Source organism: Sebastes fasciatus, chromosome 15 (assembly GCF_043250625.1).
Source record: "Sebastes fasciatus isolate fSebFas1 chromosome 15, fSebFas1.pri, whole genome shotgun sequence".
Classification (NCBI taxonomy): Eukaryota; Metazoa; Chordata; class Actinopteri; order Perciformes; family Sebastidae; genus Sebastes; species Sebastes fasciatus.
The window spans coordinates 18,625,537-18,639,130 of NC_133809.1; the positions used below are offsets into that span (position 1 = coordinate 18,625,537).

The window sequence follows — 13,594 nt, forward strand, 5'->3', positions numbered from 1 at the left end:
CTGCAGTTTTTCTCAGGTGAGAATGTCACCTCGAGAGACAGAACTCAACACACTTCAAACAGCTGCACATAGAAGAAGCTACTCTACTCTGCTTGACAAATGACAGCTACTGAGTGACTTTCCTTACTGGCTGGGATGCCTATTTATGACGCAGTTAGATAAAAAAAATAATATCGGTCGATTAATAAATATGTTCTGCGGTATTTTTTCCACCTGAAACACAACGTAGGAGTTTGCAGTCACGAGACAAACATTTCCTCCTTCCTTGAATCCCGTTTGACCCCTCTCACCGGCTCCTGCTGCCGGTGGAGCTGCTCGGTTTATCCACAGGGCGCGCTCCGGAGGAGGAGTTGCATGTGTTGGCTGCGCGCTCAGACGCATAGACGCACAGAGACACACCAGCACCACTACAACACCACCACCAACCAGCACCACTACAACCTGGAGACTCCACACCAGCCGCGGATGTGCCATGACTTGTCCGAGTAAGATATACACTATACATTCATCAACCTCGTGTTTTTCTCATTTAAACATGTTTTTTTTATGCTATTTTTTTTTTAAATGGAGCTTTGACGCACCTGTAGCTGCTGTAGATGACATCAGTGTGCACGCGGTTTAGCTCTAATTGAGGCATGCACTGTGCGCGCTACACTGTACCCGTTTCCTCTGGGAATATAGTGACTGAATTACCTTATCGATTGGACCATTACTGTATGCATGAACAGGTTAAATATGGCAGACTTTTACAAGGCCCAGCTGTCTGTTTATTTATTTACAGAGAAATTCTCTGGGTGAAACTGTTAAATGCAAAAAAAACACAAACTGATTTATTTGCTTTGTGTAGTTTTAACTTGAGGATGCTACAGTATAGGTTGTTGTGTGATCTGTCTCTCAAGGCCAAACTTTGTTTACATCACCAGACTTAATGGGATTTTATATCAAATTGACTTGTCACTTATAGAGAGTTGATTAAAGCAACATTATCAGGCCATGATGATGATTCATTTTGCTCTGTAAAGGTGCGAGTTTAACTTCAGCACTGTGTAAAGTAACTAACATTAGTATGTCTAAGTTTTCAGACAAGTTACTTTACTTTGCTAATGTGACATACAAAGTAAGGTTTACTCACTGTTTTCTTCTTTGACATGTTAATTTACTGTTTTTTTATTGCACCACCCACACAGTAAATGTAAACAAACAGACACACAGAGTGAATAAATGCAGATAAGTCTGATGCCACAATAAAAAATAAAAAAAATCATTAAAACAAAAAACAAAAAAAAAAGAAATAATCATGTCAGATAATCAACTGAGCCCTGCTCCCCGTTGTCATACTCCACTAACTTTGTCATGCCAGGTGTGATCGAGTGTTTGCCAAGTGCAGCTCTATTCTTTACTTGTATCAGATCCCTTCCTGTCAAATCAACTGTCACATGCCGTGATTTTTTTTTCATAACAGAGCTGATAAGGAGCAGCGATAGCAGCAGCAGGGCTTTCATAGCTCACGCCTGCGTGACAAAAGTCTGTGTGGTGTCAGTCGAAAAGCCTTGGGAGGCCAGAGGGAAATATGCAGAAATGTCATTTATCAAGTCAAGGCGTTTATCAACATGAAAGACGGTACACGGGCTATAGATACCGGGATAATATTGCAGTCTGTCATGAGAAAGGACCACCTCTTGTGATTCTCTGTTGAGTAGTAACTAAGTCCGCTGACTTAAATCATGCTGGATCAGCTGTTTGTGTCACGAGAATTATGTTGTGATTTGTGCAGTGATTTGACTCAAAATGAAGGACGTTTTGACACTTTTGTTTTCTTTAACTAAGCTATGATATATGTAAAAATATTTTTAAATCCCAAATGAGATAGATTGGAGTGCCACAACTTGAATAAATAGCTCAATAATGGAAGTATAATATACACTATGCTTAGTGTCTTGTTGTGCCTTATGAGGGGTTTTCTTCATCCCACATTTTGTGCAGTGTCTTATTGAAGTACGAGAACTGTGTTTGATGGTGATTTTATTCCTCTTTAAGGAATTAAACTGACAGGTGTTTGATTTGGCATTAATCTTAATTGGATTTTCATTTATTTAGTCATTTGTTTTTGTCACAAAAAGAGAGCAGATGCTGTGTGATCCGTGCCACTGTGGAGGCACTCTTGCTGCACATCAATAGGCCTGTGATGATCAATAGGGATTGCGTGATGTTTTTGCATTGATTATAGAAACGTGAGCCGATGAATGGAACTGGATTCCTCTCCAAGGGTTATGCTGTTCCTGTTCAGCAGAGAAAAAAACAGAGCAGCAGCAGCAGAGCGACCTAACACACCTTTGTGCATGAATGTGCTGGTAGACCTCGACTCCTCCTCACTCTTGTTTTTACTGAAGACGTTGTCAGGCACCTTGTGAGTTTCTGAGAAGTCTCTCTGCCAAGTGTGAGCTGTTGTCGGACCGCTCGTTTCTCCAATAAGATGCCATGGTAAGCTCCGTTCTTATAATGTGGGGATACAGTAACACGGAGACCCTCACCGACTGTGAAATGCTATCTGCATTCTCGGCATTCTTACTGAGCTTGATCAACAGTGAAAACACAGGCGCTTCTAAAGCCGGGGTTAGAGAAGACAGAGCTGGATTTTCCGCTGCGTTAGAAGCTGATGGGCTCCCAGAATATGAGTTATGGCTCGAGATCATCTCTCACAGGTGGTGAAAGGTTCACAATGGTACCTCACATGTAACACCCGGCAAATGGAGCTCGCGACACAGCTCAATAAATACATTTACTGTCCTTAGTGGTTTGAAAGCTATTGCTTTTTGAAAGTGAAGTGCTGCGGATGCACTCGGCTGCTTGCTGGAGCTCCTATAGAGTGGCTTAGGCTGGTGTCAGATTTGACTTTATTATGTGTTTTATAATAGTGCAGGCTACATTTTGATATCTTAAAAATGCTCAGAGTAGATTACAGTAAGTTTTTACATTGTCCATCAAGTTCTGAAATGTCAGCTGCTTGGTAAAGTTGGATGTCGTGTGAGATGATTTTTGCTTTGGCTTTGTTTGATATCATTGCAATGCATATTAATGTGAGCATAAACAAGATGTTTTTCTTTAACAAATCCATCAAATATAAATTACAAAAATGTTAATAAAAATGTAGAGCCACTTTACTACTAAATACAATATATGTTGCTTTTTCAACAAGTCAATACAGAAAGATTTTTTTTTTTATTTTTCACAAATTACAATCTCCTACTTTTATTTATTATCTCTTTTTATGTTTCAATGCGAGTTTTGAGCATCCAGAATATCATAACTCTTTTTTATTGAATTGAGATGGAAACTTTGTGTGTTCTCCTGGTTGCGTCTCATGTGATAGGTTGTTTTGTGTGTGTGTGTGTGTGTGTGTGTGTGTGTGTGTGAGCCGTGTGTGTGTGTGTGTGTGTGTGTTGTATCTGTGCGAGCGAGCGTTTGGATCCCTCCTCCCCGCTGCTCCGCCGGCCCCTCTGTCGCTTTAAGTCCTGCCCCTCGGAGCCAGCCAACAGCAGCTGTTCCATATTCATCAAGCCCTTGAGTCTTAAAGAGCCCTATCCCGACCATGGAAAGAGTCATTCCCCTCGCTCGCGCTCTCATGCTCTCTCCATCTTAGCGCTCATCCTGCTGCTGCCTGCGCTTCTCTCTCTCTGTCTCACCCCCCTTTACCTCCTCTGTCTATCTGTCCCTCCCCCCTTCACTCCCTCTCTCTCTCTCTGACATACACACTTTCACTTCCATACACTCAGACACACTCTCTCTCCAGCACATAGATATATACATACATATTACACAACACACATGCTCACGCACACACACGCCAGTCCAACATACCTGTGCAGGCTGGGGGGAGCGGTTGCTGGAGGGGGCGTTCGGCAGCGGTGTCTCTGAGGGTGCTCTCTGCCATCATTTGGGGAAGAAGCGGGTCTCAATTGTTTCCTCTTTCCTCTTCCTCTCATTCCTGGAATGCTAAAACTGGACTGATGGACATTTCAGAACTTTGTCTTCCAGACCCTCTCAGCTATCATAACCAGTAGGTGCACCTTGTTTTCCTTCTTTCACTGTTTTAACCCCTCTGTTGTGATGCACTTTTATCTCTTTGCTGTCTTCCTCTCATTCTTTTATTTATTTATTTTTTAAACTGTGCCTGCTCTAGTTTTGTTTCCTGAACCCTTCCAGTCTAGGCGCTGAACTTTTTCTTGTTTTTGATGTACTTTTCCTGGCTTCTCTCACACTCTTAAAAAAAATGCACTTTCTCTTGTTCATTGTTTTAAGGGCTCTTAAATCATGCAGGACTTGACAGTATAGAGCAACAGGGCAGGTGCAATTGTGTATGTGTGTGCATGAGATTTATTGTGTGAGTATGCCAGTCTTTTTAAATTTTTCTTTCAGAGCATGGCTGATTGATTTAGCGTGCCCCTCCGCAAAGTGTGTATTTCTTTTTTTCTTTTCCTAAAGAATTTGGGGTACCTGTCCAGTTGGGTTAGGAGGTTGTTTGCTGATGGCTTTGTTCCTCGATCGGGCCGCCCAGGGAGAATAACATTTTGAGGAGATGAGATTAACGTGCATCCGTGGAATTGAAAAGGATAAATTACACAGTGTAATATTTGTAGCTAGAGAAGGGCGAATAAAAGGAGCGTGTAGGTCTGTCCCAGCCAGCGGCAACACGAGGCGAACTGCTGTCTCACTGGGACAGTCTGAGCTCACAGCATACTTTAACTTTATAAATCCATCGATAGCTTACATTTCATACTAAATAAATCTTGAATTGTGGAAATTTTATTTCTTGTTTTAATTTTTATTGGAAACAGTTTTATGGTACAAATATGAATGTATTTACTTCCATGTTAATGTATGAAAAACACACTAAAACTTTGGGCTTGTGTAAAGATTTGTTAAAATACAGATCATTTTTATATAAATCTTTATTATATTATATATTATATAAAATGTTCAATAGATATTATTGATAAAGTAGTTTGTATGCAAAATTGGTGATTTGTGGAAGACCAATCAGATGATTTCAATTACCTGTTACAGTTGCTTGATAACTGCATTTCGACAATTTTTATTTTGTTTCTTGTAAAAATGTCCAGAACGTTCCAGTTAAAATTGTTATCATCTTGTAACTGATCTTTTCATGTACTGAACATTTTTTAATGCTATCATAATTGAGGACTTTTTTTTAATTCATTAGATTTAAAAGCAGTAAGTGCTGTGAAAATACTTAAGAGAAAATAATGGAGTGTAATGTTAGACAGCTGAATGTTGTTAGTGTGTATTTCTTTACGTGGCCCATTTGTTTACAGATATTCTTTAATTAAATCACTGAAAATTCTAAAAGTTTTTCTAGAAGACACATTAATATCTTAGATATTTGTGCAATAATCCCCTTTGTTTTTCCTCTAAAATGGATTATACAAGTTCACTTCTCTCTCTGATGCAACTTAATACAAAATGACACAAACAGCAGACAAACAGTCACAGAGTCAGGTGTTATATGTTCAAGTGTATTTATATTTTTGATGGTAGTATTCCCTGAGAAGTATTCCCTAAATTGGAAGGCAAAACTACTATAATTAATATTTAGTTTTTAAGCAGATATTTACACCACCCCTTCATATATGTATATTTATAATTTTAACATATAATTATTCTTAAGTGTGAAGAGACATTTTCATTTTAAAATTATTTTCCCTACAAATGCACTTTCCAACACACTTTGAATCATATTCATTGCACCAAGGAGAAACATTACACATAAAAAAACATGTTCAATTATGTTGGAAATCATTTGTTAAAAAAAATGTTTTCAGATTTTCAACTAATCTAACAAAATTCAGAAATGCATTTTTGCTTTTGCTTTTACTCTTAAATGTTAGTCAATTTATCAAATGTTAAATAATTCGTTCCTAAAATTGTACATGCAAAAATATGTTTCAGTAATTAATGTTTATATCTGTTAATTTGTTTTTTTCCCCCCAAAACATTACAGTTACATGTTGACATATTATGAGAGATTTAGTGATGGTGTGCACTGATTTGTGTATATAATAAAAGAAAATACTGATTAATATTTAATGACACTCCACACAAGAAAACAGCTGCATTTCTGTGTGCCATGTTCATAATATTCGATGATTATCGTGGATACATTTAAAATAACGGTGAAAAGAGCATTTGCTCTTTCAAAGCTGAGTTGTTGAACAGGTGTTTGACGTATAAATAACTTCGGTGACTTACTGTACACATGTTTAGAATTTTTTTGTGATCAAATGTGGATGTAATAATATTATTTTCTAACTCCTAAGCTAAAAAACTCTCACAATAACTTGAAATGATGATAGTAAATTAATATTTTACTGATTACATGTCTAGTTAGTTATTTGTGGGCTGTCTCCAGCTTTGGCCTGAGTGTGCTGTCCATGTTGGTCCAGCAGTGGCTCTCCTCTGCTAATTGTACAGCGGTATTTGCAGCCCCTCACTGTGGGCTGGATGTGTCCGTGATGCTTGGCTGAGAGGATTAGTGGGACGTATGTGCTCCATGTAATTAGCACAGCACTGTTGTGGAATCACTGTAGTACTATACTCTATAGATCTACCCGAGGGCATCGCCACCACAGATGGAAACAGAGTTTTGCTTTCAGAATAGAGTGAGACACGCTCCTCTCGTCTCTTTGCACGTTGGCGATATTTAGAAATGTGACCGCATGCATTGTGTATTTTGATAACACAGGTTTTAACTGAAAGTTTAATTCTCTATGATGTGTGTTTTTCTCTGGTATGTACATCGTCACACTCCACCTGTTATCTACTTTTGCTTGACTTGTTTGAGTCTAAATATCTCTTGGCTCACGCAGAGAGACGAGACGTGTTACTGTACGAGTCTGACAGGCGTATTGTTGATCTTGTATTGCAGCGGCGGTTCGCGCCACTCAGAAGTCAGCCAATGCTGAGGATTGTCAGTTTGAGTTCCTCAGAAAACCCACGCGGTCTGAGCGGCAGCGGATTGAGATGTGACTTCTTTCTGCTTCTAAATGTTCCATCAACACCCTCGCTTTCCTTAAGCCCTGGCAGAGCCACTGCTATAAACTAACTAGACTATCCAATTTCCCCTTCATGAAATAAGAGCTTTTTAATGTATTTTTTAGAGGAGCAGAAAGAAGTTAGCACACAATGATGAATTAGATTTCAATTCATTTGACTTCATTCCCAGCTTGCTGCATTAGAGCCTGCAAACAGCCGTCTCCAGCAGTCCGTCTGCTTGATTCTTATTAGGTTTCAGAAAACAAGGCGAGGGAATTGCATTAGTGTATCTTAAGTTAAAAGCTCTTTGCTCTTTGACCAAGTGTTTCATTGTTATTGGGTTAATCAGATTTTTGCTGTCTTCATGGAGATGCTATCGCAGGCTAGAGGCAGTGGTGGGTAACCAAAGCAGCCGTGCACAGACACTATCCAGATGGGATCAGCTTACGGTAATTTGGTTTCAGAATACATTACCAGAAGAGGCTCCTGGCCGAGAACGGCCACCCCGCTATGAGCCAGGAGCTGGTGGCCCCTGTAGCTGACCAGCCGACCCACCTGTCCCACTCCCACCCTCCTCATCTCCCAGAGCTTGTGTTGGGATATGTGCCTTTTTAAAAGAAAGCCTAATGTTTTAAAAATTCAGTTTGTCACCCAATTCTAAATACTTCTTCCTTGTACCAACAGGGCTTTGTTGTCCAATTCATTAGAGAGATTCCTGAATCCACTGGCCACGCTGGAGCCCTCTCATTTCTGGTATCTAGTATCATTACTTTCACTGTAAATATGTCACTCAGCTCAGGCTGAGCGGGGGGTGGGGGTGGGGAGGGTGGAGCATGTTGTCCCTCTCCAGGCCAAATGGGGATGCAGAGTATATTGACACACTCTGGATGTTCACTGTTCTGTAGCTTCAGATGCTTTCGGGTTCATATTGTTAATGCTTTGACTGGCTGTTAAGCAGCAAATTCACTCATTTATTTGTAGAAGTTCTACGTCAGCTTTAGGTGCTCTGTTCCGTAGGCCATTAATTACCAAAATAAGAGTAAGAAAAGCAACAATATCCAGACTTGTTCTGTTCTTAAATATGACCTCTTCTATTTAATATCGTGCACAAATATCTGCATAAAGTGAACTTTTTCTTTTCATAACGTCACATACATTAACAGAAAGTTTGCAGAAAGTTTAAAATTATATTATTGGTCAATTTTGGAAGTTGGAACATGTGCTCTCTTGAGACCCCATCCGACACCTCTCGGTGATTAGCCACCGTGCCTCTTTGGCTATTTCACAACATCCACCCGCACAGAAACCACCGACCGTCACCGCACGCGTCCCTCCTGATTCCTCATCCATGGTAACCTTGGACACCTCCACCGCAGTGTGAGAATCTGTTTAAAAATAACTAGGTCCATTAGTCTAGAAGGATAATGCTAGCCTACGTGGGGCTCTCATGCCCTTGTGGCAGCAGAGTGCTATCACTGACACGGTGCGTCAGCACTTCTTCCTGTTGCTCCAACTGAAGGGCTCCTCTTCATTTACACACACATGCATGTATGCACACACAGACACACGCCATCTAAAACACAGAAGTTTAGAAAAATAACTGAGTCAAGAAAATATATTATTTTAGTAATACATTTGATAAAATAGTGAAAACAGTAGAGTTAGTTACAAGAAAACATCAAACTGAAGTTTTCTGTTTGCCAAGTCTGCCATGTTTCTTACGGCAATAGTGTGATAGATACGAATACTTTTCAACCCCTCCGTCCTAAATGTAGTGGTGGAGGAGAAATTCTAGGTCCACTAATTCACACTTGGTAAGAAGATGTGATGTAAGGTGGGTAACTGTATGGGTGTTTATCAGCGAAGGCTATTGGTATTGAGCGGCCAGTTGTTTGAAGGTTATGTTTCGGAGCAGTAATTGAAATGCAAAATAACATTAGGATCGATGGTTAGCTTTGTTTATTTATGAAATCAATATTGAAACCGTCCGTCACCGTAGCAGCTCTGATTCCCACTGACAGCTTCACCAAGTCTCCTCTACACGGCTGGGGTGAGACGTGCACCCATTACAGCACTTTGTTTTTTTACTCATCCCTCTTTGGAAAAGCTGTGATTCAATGTTTCAGGCTCGTGTTAAAACGTCTGCAGTTTAGAAGGGAAACAGTGTAGCACGGCATCGTCAACTGTTGAAAACTGTTAAATTAAAATGCAGTGTGCACACCTCTAGTAGCGACAGTATGTTATGGGTGTGTCTTCCAGAGAGAGAGAGAGAGAGAGAGAGAGAGAGAGAGAGTACTACTATCACTCATCCCTGGTTTGCCCGAGGGAAGTAGATGTGACCAATAACCAGCCATTAACATGGCAGTGTGCAAAGAGCCAGCCACTATAGGCCTAGTTTCTCTGTGCTCAACAGGAATTTCTATTGACGTATTTGATTCTCTTGACCCGTGTCAAATATGCATTACTCATATTACAGAAATAACACAAAAAAAACGTATATTGGAATTTTCATGACTCAAACATTAAATTATGTATTACATTCCTAGAAATCAGAACTGGATGGTCTTCAAAACTAAACAAAATAGATTTTATATAACATGAACCCACATGTATTCTTACTTTATACCCTTATTTTTTCTTTTTTAGTCTTTTGAAAGATGACCCATTATTTAAATTATTTGTTAAAACTGATGGTGTTTCCATCTCAGTTTAAATCAGATTATCAGGCTCGGTTCTGACGCAAAACGTTATTCATTACAGGATAACTTTGTTTGTCTCATGTCTCATAAAACCTCTTGTTTACAACTTCGCTCTTGTAACGCAATCATTTCATCTGATAACTGACAGATTTGTTAGTGTAAAACTGTGGGTGTGTGTGTGTGTGTGTGTGTGTGTGTGTGTGTGTGTGTGTGTGTGTGTGTGTGTGTTCCTGCTTGCTCGCCTGCCTTCAAATGATGTGCTTGCTTATGTGTGTATTTTCCTGTTGGTCACATTAAAACGCCTCCTTATGAGACCAACCCTGCAGCGCTGAGTGCAATCGAATGGTCACATTGAGTGGCTGGTTGTTGTACCTGCCACTTGGAGAGTCCCTCCCTCCCTCCCAGTCCATCCGCTGACACCAGACGTGGTGAATGCTGAAATGTATGTTTAGATTGCCCCCTGAAGGAGACGCATTAATTCAGAAAATATCCCCAAAGTTTAATTATTCCTGAATGGTGTGGTGGTGGTGGACACCACCGTATAAATCAGTTAGGCCCACCCGTCTTTTTATTACCGGCACTATTTATGGGGAATGTGTGGCAGCTGGTAGAGATGAGCCTGTAAAAAGCTAGAGGCTATTGCTATGACGATGTCTGCCGCTGTGGCAGACAGTCGGAGCGATGGTGTTTTGAGCAGCATCATTTTGAATTGTTTGAATTGTGTGCTACAATTTAAATGTGAGAAATGAAGTTAAATCTGATGATTGCGTTGTACTACGCATGTTATTTAAATCTAAGTGCCGTGATCACACACTGTGAACCTGTACAAACATTTACACATGTGATTGCGTTTAAATTATCCTGATAAACCTGCTAATTTCGCCTTGTATATTTGTGTGTATGTGTGTGCACGTGTGTTTGTATTTGTCTCTTCTTCTTATGAAGAGGACAATTTATGATGCAGGCAGGAACGGGCTCTTTGTTTTAAGCAGGTAGAGTTCCCCCCCTAAACAAGGACGGCCTATCAGAAGAAGATTAATGAAGTAATTTCATGCATGGCTCTATGCCTCCGTCCTCCTGTACGCACAGTCACTGTGTCTAAACCTGTGATTTACACTGGACTGTGTTAAATAGCTTTAACCCTTTAGAATAATATTTCTCTCTGTTTGTGACAAACACACTGCAAAAAAACATGCGACACAATGAGGAATATCCTTCACCTCTCCGATAAACTGAAGCAGTCTCTTGGATCAGATCTTTTGCTCAAGTTTCCATCATTCATATTTTATAATCCCCTCTCTTTATTTTACATAAGGAACCCTACTGAGAGTACGTGAGAGGTGTGCTGTGGTTGATATCTGCTGGCTTTCCACATAATTTATGGCAGTTAAACAAAAACCAGCCTTAAAAGGGCTTTTGTAGCATGAAACAGAATTTTTACGACATATTCCTACAATATTGGTCTAGACAGGTCATTACCAAATTCTGTTTTTTCTTTTTTACTTTTTTGATATTTTAATCTGACTCTATTGATTAATGATATTATCACATTACACACGCAAATTCAAGGAAAATCACACTGTTTCTGACTGGCCGAGGTAACTGATGATATCCTGTCATGATATGCTGATTACATGTTGATGATGGCATCATGATGCAGGCGATTCTGTGATAAAACTATTAATTTACGATACATCAGAGCATCTGTGTAACTGAAGAGAAGAGCAGACTGTTCGACTAAAATGTCAGGACAATTTCTCAAAAAGCAGAAATCAAACATATAGTGTATAGATTTTTATGTATTAGAGTTTTATAGTCAAACAAGATGAAACAATGTGTAAAAAAAAATGTTTTTTTTAGTTATATGTTATCTAGGGGTGCACCGATCCGACTTTTTCAGTCCTGATACTGATAGTGATACCTGGGCGTTGGGTATCGGCCGATACCGAGTACCGATCCGATACCAGTGTTTAATTAATAAGCTGTATTCCTCACTGTGTGGAGGTGACTGGGATCATTCTTTTATGTGTAAGACAACATCAGGCCTGACTTAAACATTACTTTCTTAACTTTGTAAAACAAAATGTGACCAATAAATACGTAGATATATATTTGTTGAATTGTTATTTATTATTAGATTAATAAATTGTACACCAGTAACTTGGTAAAAAAATCTTCAAAATTAACAGGAATTACAATTCAAGTGGAAACCTTGATAATGCAGCAACAAATTGGTCAAAACTTAAACAGCAATTACATTTCCAGTCTATAATATATATGGTAAATAAACTTAGAATTGAATAGATCACCTCCATTGTCACCGATATCGGATCCAATATCGGTATTGGTGCATCCCTAATGTTATCATAAAGGGACAAAGAGCTGAAGTGGTATGAAGCAAAATAGTTTTAGAGTTCAAACATATGTTGTAAAGGAAGGATCCAGCTATGCCTCAGGAATGCAAGAGAGTGTATTGTGATATTTTCACCAGTGTATCAGTAACGTATCACACAACACCGGGGTGTGTCTGAGGTCATTACCCAGCAGCCACCAGCTTTGGAAGAACTCTTTTAATATACACAACGTTGATAATTAGAAAGTGTTTTTAAGGATGATTTTTTTTTGCCAGTAGTGGACTATAATTACTTTTTCTAGTTATCACGAGCCATTGTAAATTGATGTTGTTAAATTATACCATGGCCACGCCACATAATGGGTGTAATGGAAACTAATCTTTTCTAATGAAAAGGCAGAATTAGAAATTTGATCCCAAATGTACCGCGCGCCTTCAGACTAGACTTATCACTGAACTTCTTTTTTACATACAGTATGATGAGCTGTCCAAGTCTGCAGGGAGCTTCCCCCTACTGGGTCTGAATGGAAGACGATTAACTCTTTGCTCTCCGCAGCGGGAAGTTTAGACGACTCCCTCACATCCTCCCCCCCCTCACTGACAGTAGCTCTGTCATTAGCCATTTGCCTCCCTCAACATCCTGAACTCAGCCCCTTATAAGAACTAGATCTGCCCAGTGCGGCCCAGACAGTTTACGTCAGACAAACAGCAGCGCCTGTATCACAAGAGGCCCTCTCTTTCCTGCCAGCAGCATCTCTAGAACAGGAAGGAGCGAGAGGGGGGGATCGATAGATGTGATCTGCTTCTTGGCCAGCGCTATCTTGTGGTGCCGCTGGAGCATGGGGCTCATGTTGTCGTAGTGGAGTGAGCTCATAGCTTTATAAAGACTACAGTGACATCGCTGTGGAGCAGCTAAATATAATCCTCTGCTGGAGACTGAAAAACTTAATTGCCCAGGCCGCAGAGCAGCACGGTCCCCCCCCAGTGGTAACCCTGCACGAGCCCCCAGCCTACGGACTATTGATCCGGGCCCTCGCTCTCCATTGGTACCATAAACACCGCTCTCTCTCTCTATCTCGTCTCTCTCTTCCCCTCATGTATCGCTTACTTTCTCTTTTCCTGTTTTTCTGTCTCCTCCACTTCCCTTTTGTTTGCCTCCATAGATCTGCACATCATAAATCTCTGTCAGCTTCTCCTGAGTGTCTGGCATATCCGTTAATAAAGAGGCCCCTCCCCTCCCTTCAGGTCCACCCCCTCCGCCCGCTCCTCTCTCTGCCAGAGTACGACTAATGAATGAGAGACTCCAAAATTAGGGGCCTCTCCCTCGTAGATTAGAATGGGTCCCTATGGAGTGCCGGGCTTGCCTCCAACCAAACCACAGTCGTCACCCTACCCGCCCCCCCCCTCCCTGCCATATTTCCATCGTTCATATTCTGTCTGCAAAACAAACACACACTCAGACCTATGAGCACAACGTCGGTACAAACACACA

At 40.4% G+C, this 13,594-nt stretch overlaps 1 protein-coding gene across 10 annotated transcripts in view; it reads left to right on the top strand.

The window, feature by feature from the left end:
* Positions 1-224: 224 nt before the first annotated feature.
* The window catches only part of esrrb (estrogen-related receptor beta), a 47,620-nt gene continuing 34,250 nt past the window's right edge, over positions 225-13,594 (top strand). The window contains exons 1-3 of one of the 10 annotated variants that reach the window (XM_074661588.1): positions 354-485; positions 4,021-4,057; positions 7,735-7,803. In XM_074661588.1, the coding sequence (XP_074517689.1) occupies positions 473-485; positions 4,021-4,057; positions 7,735-7,803 (119 nt within the window). In that variant the 5' untranslated portion in view covers positions 354-472. Of the gene's footprint in view, positions 486-2,213; positions 2,482-3,535; positions 4,058-7,734; positions 7,804-13,594 lie in introns of those variants that run through there. The other 9 variants (XM_074661585.1, XM_074661586.1, XM_074661591.1 and 6 more) reach the window with 9 other exon arrangements.